The 21,652-nt window shown below is 29.8% G+C and overlaps 3 protein-coding genes across 3 annotated transcripts; 2 read left to right on the forward strand and 1 right to left on the reverse strand.

Annotated features, from left to right (window-relative positions):
- The first annotated feature begins 23 nt into the window (after positions 1–23).
- Positions 24–4,516, forward strand: LOC123290411. Its single transcript, XM_044870589.1, has 2 exons — positions 24–215; positions 4,283–4,516. The coding sequence occupies exons 1-2, from the start codon at positions 24–26 to the stop codon at positions 4,514–4,516; spliced, it is 426 nt and encodes a 141-aa protein (XP_044726524.1).
- A 645-nt stretch (positions 4,517–5,161) lies between these two features.
- LOC123290433 (putative 3,4-dihydroxy-2-butanone kinase) lies at positions 5,162–10,824 on the reverse strand. The gene is made up of 7 exons (XM_044870610.1): positions 10,760–10,824; positions 9,789–10,062; positions 8,038–8,289; positions 7,464–7,805; positions 7,029–7,228; positions 5,360–5,565; positions 5,162–5,202 (listed from the first exon to the last, which is right to left on the reverse strand). The coding sequence occupies exons 1-7, from the start codon at positions 10,822–10,824 to the stop codon at positions 5,162–5,164; spliced, it is 1,380 nt and encodes a 459-aa protein (XP_044726545.1).
- A 2,702-nt stretch (positions 10,825–13,526) lies between these two features.
- LOC123303272 (zinc finger protein 880-like) lies at positions 13,527–17,847 on the forward strand. The gene is made up of 2 exons (XM_044886267.1): positions 13,527–13,776; positions 15,768–17,847. The coding sequence occupies exons 1-2, from the start codon at positions 13,621–13,623 to the stop codon at positions 17,019–17,021; spliced, it is 1,410 nt and encodes a 469-aa protein (XP_044742202.1). The 5' UTR covers positions 13,527–13,620; the 3' UTR covers positions 17,022–17,847.
- Positions 17,848–21,652: the final 3,805 nt, after the last annotated feature.

Consider the following 21,652-nt stretch of genomic DNA (forward strand, 5'->3'; position numbering starts at 1 on the left):
GATTCATCTTAACTATAAAAAAAATGAAGAAACGTACTCCACAAAAAGACGGTATTCCTGTAATGCCTATATGTAATTTTAAGAAAAAGACTTCTATCAGCAGTTTTGAACATTTCTCTGGAGTTGTTGTACATGCGTTAATTGCATTAATGAAAGAAGGAAAGGGAGGACCTACACTTGAAAGAATCGAAAAGTATATTATGAAACGATATGAGGTAATTAATGACTTTCATCGTTCTTTTTAATTAGTTCCACCGCATAGTTATGCGGTTTCTCTTAGAGTAAAACCTAAAATGAAATAAGCTGGTTATACCGATTATTAACATTGAGTGGCCAAAAAACAATACAAACTATACATTATGAACCTTCCTATCGTGATAATATAAATATTATCAAAGATAATAAATGAGAACTCTTGTATATTTCGTACAAAGTTCGATTTTTGTCCCAATTCTCTAGATCAATTTTTGTATTATATAAAAGCGTATTTCGTCAACCTTAGTAGCTTAATTGGTTAAAGCGTAACCAATTCTGTACGCGGTATGCCAAGGGTAGCGGGTTCGATTCCCGCCGTCATAACAAAAAATTAATTTTATTAATGGTTGTGATGGGCTGGCATTTATATGCATGAAATAGGTGCACTAAGCATCTCAAAAAAATTGAGGAGCTAATAAATGAAATTATCAGCGGAAAAGGTATTACAGTGGCTCCTACACCTCAAGTGTGTCCCTCGTGGACAGCCAATATAACCTAACCTAAATACGTATAAATTAGCAACGAGTATCATACAATATAAGAATAATAGGCTTTTGTACACTAAGAATATATCGGTTGGATAAAAGTTTCTAATGATTAATCATGATATAGAACACACAAAATTAATTTTTATAAAATATAAGGATAATTATTATTTAGAAAAAATAAATTCTTAAAAATTATATATCCGGTCACCTGACAGCAAACACCAATCAGACGTACTTTAAAGGTTCTACGTCACGCCATATGAAAGGCTATATAAGGTTACAAATACAAAAACATGTAAACTTGCACATACTTGTAACTTGCATACACAAAAATGATTGTATGTCAATTAATGATGTCATTCAAGACGCCATGATACTATACACTGTTTTAAAAGTCAATTTGAATTGGTTTTTTTTTAAATACATACTGTAAATAGTATTTTTTTTTTTTAAATAACATTTTTTTGGTGTAAATCAGATACTAATGTAACGTATAAACCAATTTTACAAATATAGGACAAAAACGTATTCATATTGACGATGATTACATGGTATTCGAAATACGTATTTATATAATAAAGATTTTTTTCTAAAAATTTCCAATATTTTGGAATTTTTTATAATCTTTGGACATACCTAGATCCCATGGGGTGAAAATTGAAGAAATTAAAATTATTTTAAAAATGAATAATTGTAATTTTTTGAAATTTGATTTACCAAAATTCGCATCTTTCAACAAGTATCATTAATTTTCTAGGTTCTAGCCCCTCTCAAATCATACATTTAAATACGGCTATGCAGAATCATAAATAATTTATTGCTAATCCATTAATAGTTTAATTGTATTTAATAATATCTGTTAACAAAAATCAAGAATCTTAATTTATTAATTTGTTATTATTTCTAATCCTACACTTAACTTAGTTTGATAATTTCATTAAAAATTGTGTTGCAAGAAATTGTACCTTAATAATTTTGTCCTATTTGCAGGAGACCAAATAATTTAGGATTTTTATTACAATTAATTTTTACAATATAATTATGAGATAGTAGATACTACCTATTCAAAAAGTATGACGCGCGTGTATTATATTAATAAATGTAACAATATATAATCTCGCGTACTGAGCTAGATAAAAAACAACTTTAGCATTCTATTTAAAAATAAAATATTTTGTTACTGAGGATTTCTTTTCAACATTCTGTCAATATTACTTATTTGTTAAAAAAAATTAGTTTAAACAATATCCTACTGAGTAACCCACCGGCAACCATTACTTTTAGGTTCAGGAGCATGTTTTAAACGGGATATTGCAAAAATTTTCCATGCGAAAATTAATCATGCTCAATAACGGATTTTGCCGGGACTATACAACAAAAAGTATTCCACAAACATTTTTTACCTTTAACATTTTGGCATCAGCCAAAAGCGAAAATTTTTAAATGTATACTTTTTTAATGTAGGTAATCTTAGAAATGCAACTAAACAAGAAATATAAAAATTCGTCTACCATATAGCCGCTTGGAAAAATTCATATTTATAGGACTGCCCTTTCGAATATGTTTTGATTGAACTGAAAGGTTTATTTTCAAACTTGACTAACTAATCCTATAATAAAAGTATTTAACAATAAATGATACAAATGTTACCTTATTCTAACTAATAAATTTTGAAATAGGCCTTGAATACCTGAAAAATGACCATTAAAGAGCACCTGTAGAGTTTATTGTTTTTTAATTTTATTTAATTGAATTATTAAACACTAGCAGTTGCCCATCCGCTTCGCTTGGTAACTTCGAATTCAAATATATACAATTACTTAAATGCAAATACATACTTTTTTTAAATCATGTTTAATATAAATTTTACGCCCTAATTTATCTCTTTAAAGAATGAATTTTCATACAAAAGTGGTACAGTGAACTTTTGTCTCAAACCATGAGCACATATATCACTTTTTAATAGGGTTTCCACCTCAAAGTTTCGGGAAGCCGAGAGATAAACCAGAGAGTCGAGAGAATTTATGCTGAAATCGGGAGTCGGGAGAGATTACACAATTTCGAAAGTCTCCTGATCAAATCTGGAGAGATGGTAACCCTAATTTTTACATTTTTAACTTAAACTAGTGAAATTTACAAAATTAAAAAAAAAACACGACCAATTTTTCTGGTACGGAATCCTAAACTCGAACTTGAAACATATCTAAGAACACTCTCCATTAAATTATCTTTTTCCTTAAAGAGTTTTTTCAAACTGAATCGATTTTGAAGATCATCGCAATTTTTTTAGTTTATTCGGATACGGAACCCTAAGCTCGCACTTGAAAAAATCAAAATCGGTTCATCCGTTTAGGCGCTACGGTACCAGACAGACAGTCAGACACACACACACACATAGCGGTCAAATTTATAATACCCTTTTTTTAATTCGGAGGTTAAAAATGGCAAAGTTTCATATCAACTTTCACTCCCTTGAAGAATGGATATTAGAAAATAGTCATATAAGGGATGAATTTCCAAAAATTCCTTCTTAGTGCACACTTATTAAGTTATTTAAGAAACGTTTGTGCCAAATTTCATGATTCTAGACCCAGCGAATTTAGCTGTGCGTTGGCCGATCAGTCAGTGAATCAGTCAGTCAGTTTCTTCTTTTATATATATAGATTAACATTGTTTATTTTATTTTTAATTGCACCTATTAATGATGTTTTGAAACTTTGTTGATTGCAATATTTATGTCTAAAAGTAAATTTAAAAAGTGAAAACAAACAATTGATTGAGTTAATTGTTGAAATACCCGGTATAGAATGTTTTGAATGTCAGTACTTGTATTATTTTTTTTTTTATAAATTAGAAGAGTTTAAAAAACCACAATTATGGCGGCCTTTTAGCCTTCATTTATTTGGCATTCGAAAATTTTCTAGAATTTTGTTTTTTGAGAATACTTCACAAGACCACTAGTTGAAGCTACCTGTAAATTCAACTCCCTATCTTTTATAATTTTGGAGAAGATGTACACCAAAATTTTGTTCTAATTTGCGCCCTCACGGATAAACAGTGGCGTTTACAAAAAAATATTTCCTACGGAACCAAGACCCGATTGACCTATGTTGCTCATTTACGTTAACCTAGCCTCACTTTTTACGTCCTGAGCACGCTGTTATTTCAGCTTGGAATCTCTTTCCGTTTTTGAGTTCTCGTGTTCACAGACAGACAGACAACCGGAAATGGACTCTTAAGATACAACACCTATACCAAAATTTTGTTGGTGGCATCAATATTTTTAAGCGTTATAAACTTGGGACTAAACTTAGTATACCTTGATATATATTAAATATATACAGGGTATAAAAATTTTTCAAATGAAGATCGTTACATTCTCGATGAATTGCACACTGTTTAGGTAGTAGGTACCATATATTATTCTATGGTAGAGGTACTCAGTTGTTTACACCTTCTCATAGTAGTGATAAGAATAAATAATCCAATAATATGATTTTGGGTAAAAAAGATTACAATTTCCTATTTTTATTTTTAAGGTAATATTTCCAAACATAAGAAAATGCATACAAATTATTCTGGATCGTGCTATAGAGATGGGTTATCTTACAAAGGAATGTACCAACAAAAAACAGATAGTATATACTTTTCCATTTAATAGTAAACGTATACCAGAATTTGCATATTTTATGATGCAAAAAATAGCCCAAAGTCTTAAGAAAAAACGCAAAAAAAAGAAGCCGCCACCAGATAATAAGAATATTATACTTTAATTTACTTTTTCTATACATTTGTTTGTACTTTCTTGTTTTAAATAAAGTTCATTTGTTTCCCGCTTTTTGATTTCATTTTTAAACTATAAGTAGAGGAAGGTGGGGCACAGTGGCACACGGGGCACAATGGAGAGCAATCATATTAATTGTGCCTTATTTCAAGGCGCTCAAAGCCAGCCTCCAGCGTCATTATGAGGTTACATCTTTACTCAAATTATACAATTGAAAATTCTAAATTAAAGTGGCAAGTCTCTCCAGATTTGGCTCAAGAGGCAAAATCGTACTGTTTCGTCTTACTTTCGATATGAATTTAAATTCACCAGAGTTCAATAAATAAAATTTTTGTTGATTAAAATTGATTTTTCTGTAATGTGTTTCGTAATTGTATTATGAGCTAATTATGTATTTAACGTTGTATGTTTTTCAACAACAATTGTGAGGGGCTTCTATTTTAAATTATTTGAAGAACATTTTTTTTTTAGTTTTTGAAAAAACTGGCGATTGCAATATACCAAAATGAAAATTGAATACGAACGATTATACAGCGTTCGGATTAATTTCGCCATATCCAGACTGTCTGGTTTATCTCCTAACATTCCGAAACTTTGAGAATTTCATAAATAAATTTTTAATTTATTTTGGGATCTAGTGACCTTGCATAGCACTGGAGAATAGGTAACTAAATTCTTAAATAAAGTAAAACATTTTATTAAATAAAAAAATTATAAAATTAAAAAATATAAATTACTTTGTAAAACCAAACTAATATTTAATCATTGTTTGAGAATTTAATTTTCATCCCTTCATAAATTGCTCTCATCCAAGTAGCAACTGCTTGTGCACCTGCATCCGGATATTTTATGAATGGTTTTTTCTCATTTGGACAGCGCACAGTGTTACCTGTAGCGAGTTCAGCTCCTTCAGTGGCTGCCGACATCACTAACAATGGATTGGTTTCTAATATTTGTTCTGATAAAGATCGCATAGATAATAATGCCCCATTTAAACTATCAACAAACGTTTTATCACCAATATTCACCTCGCCATACCTAGAAATAATTTTAACCAAAGTTGAGAATAACAGTTGACTTTTAGTCAGACAAAAATTACAATATAGGCAAAATTTGATGTAATGACTGCAATGTATAGCCTGAAAATAATTTTGGAGAACATGTCTAATTCTATCCCGATATGCCGTTTGCAAGTAAAAAGTACCGCAATTGTTTTCCGGTTTTTTCCAATATTTTGAGTACCCCAGATTAATTTGAAAATAACTCTAAGGACTGGCCTTATTAAGGAACTCGGAAAGTTATTGTGACGTAGTATACATGTAAAAAACCAATGGGAAACAGCATGGCTATAATGTTTGACTGCCTATCTATTGCGATCGTTATGCTCTTCATATTTTATGAATTAATAAAGTGGTAGGGAGCTCTAAAAATGGAAGTTCGTCGTATAAAATTAGGTAAGATCCAACGGTTACCATCAGCTTTAATCACGGAATATTCACGAATAATACTATCAAAAGGACCTGGGGTTATTCAACACCTATTGGCGATCAATCTCTTTAGAGACTAATTCGCAGCTAGCGCGGCTCGTAGGCTAAATCAAGCTTCATTTTAGACCGAGACGCATTACGGTCATGATCGGGCTTTACGAAGTTACAAACTTCAGACATCGGTTATGGCTATGCCAACACCCCTTTTAACTTCAGGAACTTATCAGAAAGTTCTCAGTAAGAATACTCAAGATAGGAATCGGGAAATAAATTTGGTAAGCCAAAGTGAGTGTGCATCAAGCGGGAATTGATGGATCAGATGAATGGAACACTATTGTCAGGTGACATCAATATCCTCACCGACATTCAAGCACCGATAAAATCTCAAATCTCGGTCTAAATAGCACAGAATCGCTGATCTTTTCTAAGTGAGCTGTTGATAAATATCAATATAAACCTGAAATGGATAGTATGACATACAGATATTCCAGGGTCTATTCTTGGCGTTTTTTAATAAATTTTGAACACATTAATCTTATAGTTTAATGGCTTTTCAACTTTTTAAGTAAGACAGACCATTATGCCATCGTTGTACACTGGATAAAAATGAAGATGAATATTTGCGTACAACATTAACTAAACAGTGTGTTGCGTTTTGTGCAAAACTCTCGTATGGTGTAAAGCTTCCTTCAAAATAAAAAGATGAATGAAAATCGCTAGTTTTTAATTCAGAATTTCATAAAAGCCCATTAGAGAAATGAAGAAGATTGAAATGCTTTTATTGATTTGTTCTAACAATTTTTGCACGCTTTCAAAGTTGATAAAATTAATTGATAATTTTTCTCATTCCTTCAGTCGCTAACACAAACCAGTAGTGGTTGAGAGCGATAGCGTCATCAATATTTGTATTACAATTTAACCCTATAATATAAATGAATTATTTCTCAATCAAACAATTTTTGGAAAACTTGTATTTACAACTATTAAAAATCAAAAGGTAAAACTATAACAAACTTCAAAATTGTGTTAATTGCTGCTTGAAGGGCATCCATCCAAATACGGCTTGTAACATGTTCTGAAGATGGTTGTTCTAGAAATACTTGAGCTGCTGCTTGAAAACCTACTGCATAGAGAGCACCTAATGTGCCAGGAAATCGTGTTTCCGCTATTTTTCCAATTGACCATAATATTTTCCCGGGTTGTCGTGTTTCTAACTAAAACAAATGTAAAAATTATTTTTATAATTGTGATAACTCGGAAACTCAGAACTTGCAAATATCATAACATCCATAAAACACATTATTTTTTTTTTTTTTGCAAAGTAAGGCAGTTAATGCATATAATATTCTTTCTCGTTTCATAAATAATTTCGTGTTTATATCTTGGATATCGTAAATTCTTTACATTGTTCTTAAAATTAATAACGTATAATTAAATACCTTAACTCACCTTCCCACTTGCTATTTCATATTGTAAGTATCGCGCAAAAGGTAAAAAATTACTTCCTGTATCACCATCACGCGTGATACTATCAATGATATTTAATTGTTTTTCACTTGAAATCACTGCGTCCAAAGCAAAATTAATAATTGTTGGTAAAGCATGAGATGTTTTAAGTACGAAACTTCCACCAAAATTGGTAGGAGTGACAATCAAATTTTCTCCATTTTCATACATAATTGGAAGTTTTAATTTTTTTGCGTCGTCCGTTAAATCTTGTGGTATGCAATTTTTCCAAGCGTACGCTTTAGTTGGTGCATGCAATGCATTTATTAAAGAATCCTCCAGGACCTGAAAAAATAAAGTTGATTATAATTACATTTATATATGTTGTCAATAATGGCACTCGTAATTTTGCATATAAGTATCAGCAACAACTTTGTGATAAGATATAATAATAGATATTTAAGACATAATAACATTTATCTAACAAGGTTTTTGATCAATTGTAGGAAATTTAAGATATCTTTCAAAAATTTAAATAAAAATTTACAACTGGCAAATAAAAACTGGTGTTACTTACACTTCCAATAGTGATCGAGAATCCTTTCATATCTAATGATGTTATAAAAGTACCACAGTAAATTTCTCGTACAATAAATTTTCTTTCACGTAATTGCTTGACTACTTCCATTGTTATAATTTTCTCTTCAATTGGTGTAATTGAACCTAAATTATTTACCATTACAATTAATGGAATAGTATTTGGTGTTGACACTGGTGATACATGTGGCCGGATATAAACTTTCAAAATAACGTCTAACATGGCTGATACCTAAAATAAAATAACGACTGAAATTGGATTTAAAAGTACATAAAGATAAATCAAAGTAAAAAAAATCACATAATATGAAATTATTAAGTGAAGAAACTACATATATCCAGTGCCACAAAAAACCGTTGTCTAATGGTTTAAAGTGCTCACTTCGAAAGCAAAGGTCTGTGGTTCGATTCTTAGCAGTTGTATAATTTTATCTTAAATCATATGATTTCCGAATTGAACTCTATGTTTACACACAAAAATTTTATTACGGAGATGTTGATGTCTTAGAGTATATTTTTATTTCAAAGTGAATGTGAGTCCATTGATTGGTTTTCATTGATTTCGAAGTGAATGTGAGTCCATTGATTGGTTTTCATTGATTTCGAAGTGAATGTGAGCCACTAAGGTGTTAAGAAATATTAATATATTTTTTATTACACAATTATGCTGTGATCACAAAAAAGTTATAACAAAATAGAAATTTATTTTTTAACACGCACATATGGCTATCCTTTTTTTTGGAAATTAAATCATTTGATCTACTTTCTCGTTCAAATAAAAATATACAGTCGAACTTGGACAAGCGAGAGCTCAAGGTACTAATTTTTTGTTTATCAAGATTTCTCACTAAATCAGTTACTTGCTCATGGAGACAGAAGTGATTATTCTCAGTTATAGAGGCTTAAAAAATAGCAAGTGTATGTATTATATATGCAAAAGCTCGATTCCGGTAAAGCAAATTCACTCTGTATTTCGTGATTTACCGCTATTGAACGCATCACTATTTTAAGGTTATCTCTTATAACGAGAATACTTTTTGTTCTAATATTTTGAGTGGGAGCCGAACTGTCTCAGTAAACATATAGACACATGTATGTCGTCTGTTAACTTCGTTCCCACCGAGTGCCCACAGCATCTCGTATATTTTTTAACATAATGATTAACTACACGTTATATTAAATAACAGTTTCATTTAAAATTGATTACCTACCCGTATGAATAACGTTAACATCGAAATGATCAGGTTCACTTGGTTGAGCCTACAATATCGTTTAACCCTATTTAATATTTGCATCCATATTCTAAATTATATAAACGATAAAAAAACTTTCAAGTTTACAATAAATAAAACATAATATTTCTAAAGACAAGAGAAAAAAATTTAAATAAGTGGATTTAGGCGACCAAATTAACCTGATTTAAACTATTTTTGGATTTTCAAGAAGAATAGTTCAAAATTTTTTTTATAGTCATCATTATATTTAAAAATATGTAAACTTCGACCTAAATTCCAGGTTCAAAAAGAGGAATCAAATAAATGTTCATTTGAGCGTTTTACCGAGACTGAAAAAAAAAACAAATTGTTTCAAATGTGTAGTAAGGTTGGGAAAATCGACTTAATTTGATTTTAATTTCATGAAGATAAAATCCGATAATATTTAAGAAATGTAGACGTTTTATATTTTGAAAATTTTCTAAAATAAAATAAGTACTTATTGTTTTTTGCTTACCATTTCATGTGCAGTCTGTATTTCTAATTTTTGCTGAGGCATTTCCCCTTGTAAGCCAATACCTAATTCACAAATAACGCGTACTGGTAAACCAGAGCGATCTTCTGTACAATTACATTCGTTCACTGGCAAAGGAGTTCTTAACACTGCATTACAAGTGCGTAAATAATCTGATACTGATTGACAATAGCCGTAAATATCATCTATATTTTCGCTAGCTTCAGCCATTGCACCAGCTATTTTTGCTATTAATATTACGCCGGCTGATCCAAGACTGTGCCAATAAAGTTCAATGAACGTTTGAAAATGAAACTTTTTACAAATTTAACCAATCCTTCAATTTGAATCAGATGATCTACGAGTTGAGCTGGACTTATCATTTTATGGCCTCCTGATGTGATTTAAACATTGAATAATATACATAGATAACGCGAGGGATATGCCAGCCTGCAAGTGGATGCGATATGATGAATGAGAGAGAAGACTGCTAGTTAATTCCTATGTGTCCTTGTTATTTTGTGTAATGTAAACAATATCTAGCCAATGACATATAGATTAGACAAAGGCACATAAGAACTAACTGGCAGTCTTCTCTCTCATTCATCATATCGCAAATTTTGGGACATGGCGTTCTCTATGTATAATATTTATTCTATGGATTTAAATTACATAGCAAAAGTTTGGAAAGTTTATTAGATACTGTTTTGTTTCGAAAACATAAACCATAAACTGTTTTTTCATAAGTATGTTCTGCTTTTTATACTTTTACACTGGGTGTACGATGTAATAAATAACGAGTTTTTTTGAAACTACGGGAAAAATCTATTTATAGTTATTTTTGAAATCGTGCTCCAAAAAGCCATTAATTTACAAGCAAAACAGCGGTATAAAAAATATTTCTTCCCATTATAAAAAAAAAAAAAAAAACAAAACAATTTCCAAAAACAACATATTTTTAAATTTTAATTTACCAGCCTTTTGCTGTATCAGGATCTCCAAAACAATCATCTCGTACTACAAGCATACGAACTTTCATCTTTTCATCGAGGGCCTTGTGAAGAGCTATAGTGAAATTAATACGTTCTTGAATAGTATTTTTAATTATTATCAAAACGCCAGGCAAATGGTTTTTTCCGATTTCGCGAAGTGTTGCTAAAATTTGTGCCGCACTCGGTGAATGGAAAATATTACCTAAAAAAGTAAAACTTGTGATTAAGAAACTGTTAAAATTTTTTGAACATGTTGTCAGTGCCAAAATAAAGTACATTGGAAAGCAGCAAGCATAATTTTAATTCCCGTGGTAAATTCATTATGTTTTTGTGCTGAATAAACCATAAAAAAGGTACGAGAAACTTTCTTTTAAATTATAACTCCGTTCATTTTCGTGCAAATGACTTGAAACTTTTTCCATTTTCTATGGTTTTTATAGTACTTTAAAAAGTGTATGATATACTTTTCAAAAAACGTCTAATTTTTATGTTATTTAACGTTAAATACTACGAATTTCAATCGTTTATAATTCGCAAAGTATTGACTTTTTAAATATACTTAAATGACACTTTATTTTATCGCTCTAGCGATTTCCGTTGCCGTATTCAATTATTTTTCCACCCATTAGAAGGAGTGGTTACCGCCACCATATAACTTTCGATCTAGAGAGTGGACAAAACTTAATTCCAAATTTTCAGGTCAATCGGAGGTATAGGAAAGAATTTAGAGGTTTTTGCTTCGTTTACTGGAGTGTACACATCTTTAGTAAAAATTTTATCAATACGAACGGGTTTTGCGTTGTCAGCAGCAAGTGTGGAACAAAGACAGATGGTATTTACCGACTCAAATGCTGAATATTTGGAGGCAAAATTGAAAATGTAGGCAATAACACACGCATTTGGGCTACGCGATCGTATATCTGGCATAATATTCGTCTGACGATCGAAAAAATACTTCAATATTTTTTATTATATTTTTAAACACATAAATACATCACACAATCGAGGGGCTGAAAAGGTTTTATCGCTCAGTTTTATACAAAGTTTCTATCCATAAAATTGAAGAATTAAAATTTTTATTTCCATCGTTGTTGTTAGGCCAAGTATAAATGAGCCACAAAAAATTTCCGGAGGTGTATTTATTAATGATATGACTGACGAGCACCGGACATTTATACCATCAAAGTGAACTCCAGTGCGCGAACGACTCACATCAATCAATGGGGTCACGGTTTTATGAGTTCCCCAAAAGGTTTTAAACTGTATGATGATAAAAAAATGTAGAAGAAAAGAATGTTTCGATGAAAGAGGCGTAAATGTTTCTTAGACTACAATTATTAAAAAATATTACATTCTTTAAAGTTTAAACCAACAAATGCGCTTTAATTTGGAAAAAGGCAGCTTTTAAATTATATTAAATTTTGCACGCGTTTTACGTTAATTACTATCTGTCAATTTTGAACGAGAAATTTTGAATATAACACAGGACACAAAAACCACTGCAAATGATTCCACATAACTTCTATCAAAATTTCTTATACAAAATTATTGCAACGTGTTCTTAGCCTTAATTAAACACTTTATAATATTTTGGACTTTGTAATATATTAAATAGTTTATTAGGATTAGTGGAACAAGTCGAGTTGTTATAGTGAAACAAGTCGAGTTTATAATCAATCCTTGATTTTAATTTTAACAGACAAAGACATAATTAAAGTGGATTTCATAGCTAGTACATATTTTAAGTGAGTTTAAATCCAAAAAAGAAAAACGAAGTTTTTGGAAATTATAAATCTGTAGAATAGATATATTCGTGATACTTCAATTTGCTTCAATAAATTTTGTAATTTTCCTACACAATTTTAGATTCTCATAAAATTTTAAACGCAAAAGTCCTCAAAATGGGACTTAAATCTTCTACTACCCCACAGATTATTTTATTTTTAGCTGAAAGCCCAATCTTAACTTAATCATTAATAATACAATATATCTATATAATTTTTCAAGCTATTCTGAGGGTCTAATTTTTTCACCTTGTACAATTTATTTAATTAAACCTTCCAAAGGGCGACGCCAAAGCGAGAAGACGGGGGGCCCCCTACAGCTGTCCCCTCTAAATATTTATAAAAAGTAAAAACCCTCCTGAAAGATCGAATTTCGTATTTTATGGGATTCTGTACAACAATAAATTTTATGGCTCAACCAAACTACCAGCCCCCTCCCGCGAAATGGCTGGCGGCGCCCTTCATGTACCCAACTATATTTGTTATTGTTTGTCTAGGGTTCACTTTTCCATTTTTGAAGGAGCCATTGCCTTGCATTTGCGGCTGGTTAGGTGGAGATAAGAAAAAAAAGTGAATATTGATAAATAGAATATCAAAAGAGCATGTAAATTTTTATACAATTTTTTTTAACGAACAGTTTAGGATATTAAATATTTCCGTTTTAAGAATATAAGAAGCTCAATTTTGCTACAATAATAAATTTAAGAAAATATAATAATAAAATTTAAAAAACAAAAACGAAAATTATCTATAGTTTTTCGGTTAAAACAGTATACTTTTCAAAAATTTCTAATTATAGAAAACAAAAAAATACTATTAAGAATTATATAAAACGCATAATTTAATTTTAACAAACAAAATAATGGCAACGTTATAGTGCGCCACATTTCACTGCTACTTAAAGCGTCGTCAGGCGTCGCCGTCAGTTTCATCATCATCATCATCATTCGCAATACAATAAAAAAAAAAAAAAAAGTTCATACTCAAGAGAAGAAAAAAAAGTAAAAAAATAAAAAAAGGAAAAATATTTTGTTTTGGGGAAATTATATTAAAGTGAAAATGAACGTAATCAGTGTACGTAAATCGAATTTAAATGATATTTGCCGTGTATGTTTATCAGCATCGAATGCACCATTTACCGACATTTTTTCAACGGGATCATCAAATTTAGCGACAACAATTGCTGCTGCTGTTATGGAATGCGCTCCCGTACATGTAAGCATATCAAAATAATAATTTCGAAATCATGTAAACATATTTTTAACTAATGAAAAAAGTTTGTCTCATTTATTTTATTTCAATTATTTTTTTACAAAACAAAACAAAAATTTAAATTTTCAAAATTATATTAAGTTTTCAGAAAATCAGGGATTGACAATTACAGGAAAATACAAAATTTACCCCTCCCCCTAATTAAGTACCAAGTTTCTCTCCCTCAATATTATTTGAAAATAGAGGTATGAAAGAGAAAATCTATTTTATCCAATTTTATTATGAAGACGTGTTTTTTTCCGTGTAACACACGGAAAATATGATTATATATCCTTACTTGCGTTGCTTCTCTTGACTTGATTATTTGTATTTCGCCTAAAAATATAAACTATAGGCAATAAATAATAGATATTTTGGAATGTTCTTTCTAATCATTTTCCCTCTAAGTTTAGGTAACTGATACTAAATATTGCACAATATCGTCAATATTATTCGAGGGAAAATTTACATTTATCAATTTAATCCAAATTTTCGAGTATACCTAAACTCATTTTAAAACAACAAAAACAAGTGAAAACAAACAATTGAATGAGTTAATTGTTGAAATACCCTGTATAGAATGTGTTGAATATCAGTGCTTGCTTTATTTACTTTTATAAATTAGAAGAGTTTAAAAACCAACACAATTATGGCTGCCTTTCGGCCGCCATTTAATTGGTTTTCGAAAATTTCTAGAATTTTTTTTTCTTTTTTCGAATATACTTCGCAAGACCTATAGTTGAAGCTACCTGCAAATGTTCAACTCTCTATCTTATATAGTATTGGAGAAAATGGACACCAAAGTTTTGCCCTAATTTGCGCCCTCATGGGTAAACACTGACGTTTACGAAAAAAAGTTTCAAACAAAAGTTGTTAATTTTTTTATAAGGAACATTTTTTAAATTTAATTTTTTGTTCTATCTCTTACGGTTTACAAGATGGATCCTACAGACTCAAAACCCAATTTAGCTATGTTGCTCATTTACGAAATTAGCCTCACTTTTGACGTCTTGAGCACGCTGTAAAAATGTCACCTTGATATCTTTTTTCGTTTTTGAGTTATCGTGTTCACAGACGGAGAGACAGGCAGACAACCGGAAATGGACTTTTTAGGTTATTTTAAGAACACCAAACTTGGGACTAAACTTAGTATATCTTGACATATATTACATATATACAGCGTATCAAAAGTGAAATAAGATACAGACAACTTATATGGTTAAATGTTTAAATACTCTGTATAGAGAACCACATTTTAATCTCCACAGCTAAATTTACCTTTAATAAATGGTTTTTATGATAAATGACAGATTAAAAATTAAGAGATAAGAGATAGAGGAAATGTTTAAAATATAATGGGATCATTTTTTCCTAAACTAAATAAATTCATGCAAAACTCTCTCAAAAATTGTTTTTGCATTTGATTTCTACACTTGACGAAAAAATGCAAACAGCAAAGTGTAAGCCGTCATTATCGAATTTATTTTTTGAATTTTTACTTGTCTAGCTTTTCTTCCCACAAATGAATTTTTCAGAAGAACATATTACCTCTTTTGCTCGCTTTGCATTAAGGGAAACAACAAGGAGTTTCACCGATTGTGTTGTAAAGAGAGTCTAGTGTTACGTTTTAAATACTCTTAAAACATTCTTAAAATTTTTATAATGTACACCTACTCTTTCAAATAGTTCCCTATGGTGAGTTATCTTCTGAAATCTAGAGCCCACTTTTTATTGGAGCAGATTTTCATGGAGTTAAATTTAAACTGAACAGATTCTATGGTGTTAAATGTTATTTGGGAACTAATATGAATTTTTAGCTATATTTAATCCACTCATATACAAATGCGTTGTCGATGCACAGAACTCAAACGCATATTTTGTTGATTTTTTACAATTACATTTTATAATTATTATTTACTATTGTCGTTTATAAATAAAAATTGCATTAATTACAGATAAATCAAGGAGATGGATTACCGACACTCATCTGCAGCTCATGCAATAACCATTTGGAAATATCACATCAATTTCGAACACAATGCATTCGATCAGAATCTATATTACAACGTTACGTTGCACATTTGAACACAGATAATACACAAACAATAACAGAAACTTTTATAACAGAAACAATTGAAGAAAAAGATGTAAACGATCCAAACCAACATCAGAATGAAGTACATATTATTGAAAAAACAGTTGACGATCAACAACAGCAGCAAATCGATGAAAATGGGATGTATATTAAACAAGAATGCGTGGAAATTAAACAAGAATGTGGTAATGATGAAAACACTGCCATTGTACAGAATATCCAAACATTACCCCCACATACATCAATAATTAAGGAAATAACAACCACACAGATAATTGATAAAGCCACAGCAAATTTCAATCAAGCCACAGTTTTGAAACAGGAAATAATTACCGAGGCAGAAGGTGCGGAAATTAAATTAAAATTAAACACTGATGGAAATTGTTATCAACTGCAGGGTGCAATTGAAAATGCATGCTTTTCCACGGATCAAACACAAGAAATTCAGTATCGATTTTTCAATCCAATTGTGGGTGGAAACACAGACGGACAAATAATTAAAGTGAATAGCATAGAAAAAACGAATACGGTAAATAATTCAACAAACACAATTCCAGAACAAAATTTTGAATCATACTTAGTGAAACTATTCACAAAAGAAGAAGAGCGGCCCCATAAATGTAACGTCTGTTTGAAAACATTTAAGCGCAGTAGTAATTTATCAGAGCATGCAAAAGTACACAGCGAATGTCGACCATATAAATGTGAAGTATGCCAGAAATTATTTAAGCGAAGTTGTGATCTAGCTGAGCATAAACGATCACACTCAAACGAGCGTCCATTTAAATGTACAATATGCCCAAAAAGTTTTAAACGTAATTGCGATCTATCTGAACACATGAAAATTCACACAAACGAAAGGCCGTTTGAATGTGATATTTGTCATAAAGGATTTAAACGTAATGGTCAATATTTGGAGCATCGACGTATACATACCGGAGAACGTCCGTATGAATGTGAGGTATGCCATCAACATTTTCGCACAAGTAGTAAATTATCAGCACATTCACGGATACATAATGAGGAACGTAATCATAAATGCACGTTATGTTCGAAAAGTTTTCGAAGTTACAAATCGTTAACTATACATTCTAGAGTTCATTTGGATCAATAAATTTATTCATAATCATCGTTTATTGATAATTATTCTCTTTTAAAAAAGATTTTTCAAATTTGTGGTTGATTCGAATAGGAACTACTTAGTTTTTTTTTCTAATTTTAACGAAAATATATTGCAATCATATTCGTATAAATTACTCGCAAATGTACAGTCTTAGCGTTGCAGCAATATTTAACCCAAAAATACATACAACAATAAAGACGAGTTCAATTAGACATGAAAATACCCCAACTGGTATGGCTCAAAGTTCTAGCCTGCAATTTACGAGATCGTTGGTTCGATTCCCGCACAGAAAAGTATATTCCCATTTAGAACGTTAAATAAATTAGAAATTATTTTCATCAGATAGAGAGATATGTCAAGGTTTATATTTGGTCTTTACTTATAGAAGTAAAGTCTCATTGCTTACTTTTGGAAATTTTCCATTATTTAAAAGAATAAAATAGAAAACGTTTATTAAAAATTTAAATAATAATGGGAAGAAATTTCCTGGATGACAAGTTTAAATGGAGAATTAAACGATATTTGACGATAAATATCGTATATAAATTACGTAGTTTGCACGATGTCCACCAATTTTCTATACATCAAAGTTTTCTAAATAACTGCATTATATAATGGCACAATTTTGTAACGCAATAGAAGTGGAATTTTAGAATCATTTCTATTTCATTCTATTCTGTACGTTTGGAGGGTGACTAAACGAAAACAATCAGGCAATATCATTTTCTATGCCTCATTATTTGTGCGATCAAGTTACTATTTAAGAAAAAACTAAGATTCTTATTCAAATAAATTTCTTTCAAACAGATTTTATTCTCGAATTTCATTAGAAAATTATATCTTATAAATAAATTAGGCCAAGATTTTTAATTTTGTGTAGTAAAATTTAAGTTTATTTTAACCCAGAGAATTAAATCATTTTTTAACCCAGTGTAAAAAGAGCTTTTTTTAACCACAAAAAAAAAATCTTTAACATAATAAATAATCTCTTAATAATTAAATAAGATGCTTATATTTCTTGATAAAAATCGTTTTAATGCGGCAATTATTATATAAATATATGAAGTTAGCACTGCCATATATTAAAACAATTAAAAAATGTGCTAACATATTTAACAAGAAAAGCCCTTAGAAGTCAAGTTTCCTTTAGCAGGACATGTATAAGGTTCTTTCCAATGAGCAAATTATTGTTTATGGCAATATACTTTTAAGCGGATACACCGTCATGATTTAATATTTTTGAATAAATTATAGAACTGATATGAATTGTTTTAGATAAGGGAGACATGACTGTTTCATGGGTTTTAATTAATAAAAAATTTCTTCTTAAAAACCCACAAATGCACTTTGATTTGGAAAAAGACAGCTTGTAAAATGTGTGCAATTTTGCACGCGTATCAAACACCTAAATGTTATGTCTGCTATTTTATGAACGAGAAATTTTAAATTTTGAGCAGGACACATGTTCCAAAAAGACAGGTGTTCCAAAGAAGAGATGTATATTCAATCAATTCGTTATTGTATGCATAATCTGTTAATCTATATATTAAATTTAAGAAAGAGATTTTTTATGCATTTAAGCTATTTCAGTGAGATTTTAATAGATACTCCTAAAATAGTTTATGCATACAAAATATGGAATCGATGATGTTTTAAAAACTCCAATCGAAATGAGTTATTTCTAAAAAAGTATAATTCGACTGATTAAATAGTATTATGCGAAAAAATTGAAATTGAATCTCGATTCACTTTTAACGCCTAGTCATTGATGCATAGTCCTATTGAAAAAATGTGATAATTACCTTTTTTGAGTTTAGTTGTGGCTATCAATTTTCTATTAATTTTATTTTTGACCTATTTATCAAGATAATATCAATTGCGTTTACAAATGAAGGGACAGGTTAGTGGGCAAGACTTTCATCTCATTTTCTCATTATTTTGGTTAGTAATTGATGTTTATTTGATATTTTTTTCCAACACTCTCGGTATGGCATATAATTTTTATTATATTAGTTAACCCTTAAATGACACACTGTGTCATTTAGACCCCAGGTAATTTTTAATAGAATTTTCCGGCCGGAAATAGAACTATCCATACCATTTATCGATATCTCCAAACCACTCCCACTACATTACCTGTAAACTGTGTGTTATGATTCTCAATAATTATCTCGATAAATAGTATTGCAGTAGTACTGCCAGTGATGAAAAAAGCTACGAAGGATTTGATTTTTGTAGACATGATAAAATATTTGAGAATAAGCAAATGAAACATCTATTTTATCCCGCAATAATCCTCTGAAGATAGACTTCCAATCAGAGCAGTTTTATAATGTAACAAAGATTGCTTATTTACTCAGTTAAATTTTTTTAACTATTGGCGGAATGAAAAATTGTTTCAAAAAGACATATTTTTTAGGAGATGGACAATTTGATTACAAACGAAGTGCCTTCGTTTACCTTCTTGATATCTTAAGTTAAATTTGTAAACGAAAGGATTTTGCTTAATAAAACAATTATCTGTTCGTCTTCTGATGTGCATTTAAGAGCCATAAAACTTTAATGAAATGCTTTGTTATATTTTATTTAAAAAATAAACCTTTTACAAAGTTTCTGTTTTTTACTGATTTGCAAACTCATTTAATCAAATATATACTGTTTGTTCCAAAAAATCTGCACAATAAGGTCGGTGCAAATTCTAACCGAGTGTATACAGGATAGTTTGAACATCATAAATATAAGTTTATATTGTAAGGAAAAAACTCTTAAGTAGAAAATACTCAAAGTTTAACGATTAATTCAGTCGTAATAGCTCTAGCGTGTTCTAGTGTTGCAGGCCATATTAAGTTTCATTCTTCTTTAAAATTTTTATCATGTCAACAGACAATACCATCTTATAAAAATTTAAATAAAAACAAAAATAATAAAAACACTTTATTTTATTTATTTTATAAAAGAATACAAATCAAAACAAATTAAATAACGCAATGCTTTTACTATTTTTGTTTTTTTAACTTATTAAAATATATGTTCCGCAAAGTAAAGCTCCAGCTCCAAATAATACATACAAATAATGACATCTTCGTTTTACGTTTGGCTTTTCATTACCGAGAGTTCTGCTAATATATTGTGGTGGCTCAATAACTGAACAAATTAAGTAATATTCAAAATTAGCCATAATACTTTTCAAATAACTAACCAATTGAAACGTAATAATAACATAAGTGTGAAAAATAAAAATTAAGTAATAAAATTTAAAAATTAATTGTCATTTTAATTTATACAGTGTGTCTCAAAATAATTAATTCTAGTTTTTTTCAAAACTGAGCCATATACCCCAACTATATCCAATTCTTTAACAATATTTAGCAAGAGAAATTGTAGAAATGGTTATTCTGAGACACGCAGTATATAAATGTTAATATAGAAAAAAACTAAATAAGTTAGCAAATAAAAAAAGAACAATTTTTAAAATAGGAATTGCAATTTCATGTTACCTTTGTTGTATTTATTTTTCTAATTCAAGATGTATCAGTCACAATATTTACGTTACCAAAAATATGTACGCATATGAATATGACTGACACATCATGTATAATGTATATTATTTAAAGTTTTTCTGTATTTTCTTTTTTAATGAATGTATTCGTAAAAATTAAATAAATGTTAGAGAAATATGTCAACGTTTTAATTCTACCAAGTATTAAAATTTATTTCTTTTACCTTAAAATTATTAAATCTTTGAATTTTAATAAAATAAGAGAAGATATAAAGCTTCAAAGTAAAGAATTTAGGTAGGAATTGATAAAATCTGCCGATATGTGACACTCGAGTAGCCCAAAGTAGCCGAACTCAATATATAATCGTTGGGTAAATAAGATATTTTATTTTAAAAAAGTACTTAACAAAACGTGTTTAACAAATCCTTAAATAAATGCCGATATATCGGAAATTAGTTTAAGGTTTTATTTCGCTAAATTATGTCTAATAAATACCGCATAGGCATGGATTAAGATATAATACCTTACTTAAATTGACTTATCTTAAATTCTTAGAAATGTTTGTCATCCTTGCCATCTACTAAGGTATAGATAATATAGTTATGTGTATAACATTAATAGTTATGTATATAACACTCTACTATCAGCCTGAGGTTAGATCCTAGTGTTATACATAGCAGAAAGATACTTGAATATATTTCCTCTATGGTATTAAATATATAACTATATTAACTAAGAAGAAGGGCTCTAGGCTCAGCTGTAAACACACTATTCACTGTAAGAATAACAATATCTGACATACAGCGTACACCACCAGAGAGTCTTACAAAAATTTTGATGAAGCCGCAAATACACTGTGCATAATATGTAATGCTGCGCATTGTATTTGCGGCTTCATTAAAATTTATACTATCAGACTCTCTGACGGTATGCACAGTGTGCCAGATTTTCTTATAAATAATTCGTATAATAAATTCTTATAATCGATTTATATCTAGAGCTAATATGCAAAAAAAAATTTCTCATGCGATTTTCGCTTCAATTTGATATAGTGACACTGGTTTATAAGACACATAAAATTAATATAAAAATCATTAATTAATATCAATTCATTGAAGTGGA

The sequence above is a fragment of the Chrysoperla carnea genome, chromosome 1 (genome assembly GCF_905475395.1).
Source record: "Chrysoperla carnea chromosome 1, inChrCarn1.1, whole genome shotgun sequence".
NCBI classification, from domain to species: domain Eukaryota; kingdom Metazoa; phylum Arthropoda; class Insecta; order Neuroptera; family Chrysopidae; genus Chrysoperla; species Chrysoperla carnea.

Bases quoted from the DNA above. Each gene is read 5' to 3' on its own strand.
- LOC123290411 (XM_044870589.1), top strand. From the start codon at position 24: ATGAAGAAACGTACTCCACAAAAAGACGGTATTCCTGTAATGCCTATA. The intron at 216-4,282 runs GTAATTAATGAC...TTTATTTTTAAG, and splicing joins ATATTATGAAACGATATGAG to GTAATATTTCCAAACATAAG.
- LOC123290433 (XM_044870610.1), bottom strand. From the start codon at position 10,824: ATGAAAGTTCGTATGCTTGTAGTACGAGATGATTGTTTTGGAGATCCT. The intron at 7,229-7,463 runs GTGAGTTAAGGT...CATTTGTTTTAG, and splicing joins ATGAAATAGCAAGTGGGAAG to TTAGAAACACGACAACCCGG. The intron at 5,203-5,359 runs GTGCACAAGCAG...ACTTTATTTAAG, and splicing joins CATAAAATATCCGGATGCAG to AATTTAGTTACCTATTCTCC.
- LOC123303272 (XM_044886267.1), top strand. From the start codon at position 13,621: ATGAACGTAATCAGTGTACGTAAATCGAATTTAAATGATATTTGCCGT. The intron at 13,777-15,767 runs GTAAGCATATCA...CATTAATTACAG, and splicing joins TGGAATGCGCTCCCGTACAT to ATAAATCAAGGAGATGGATT.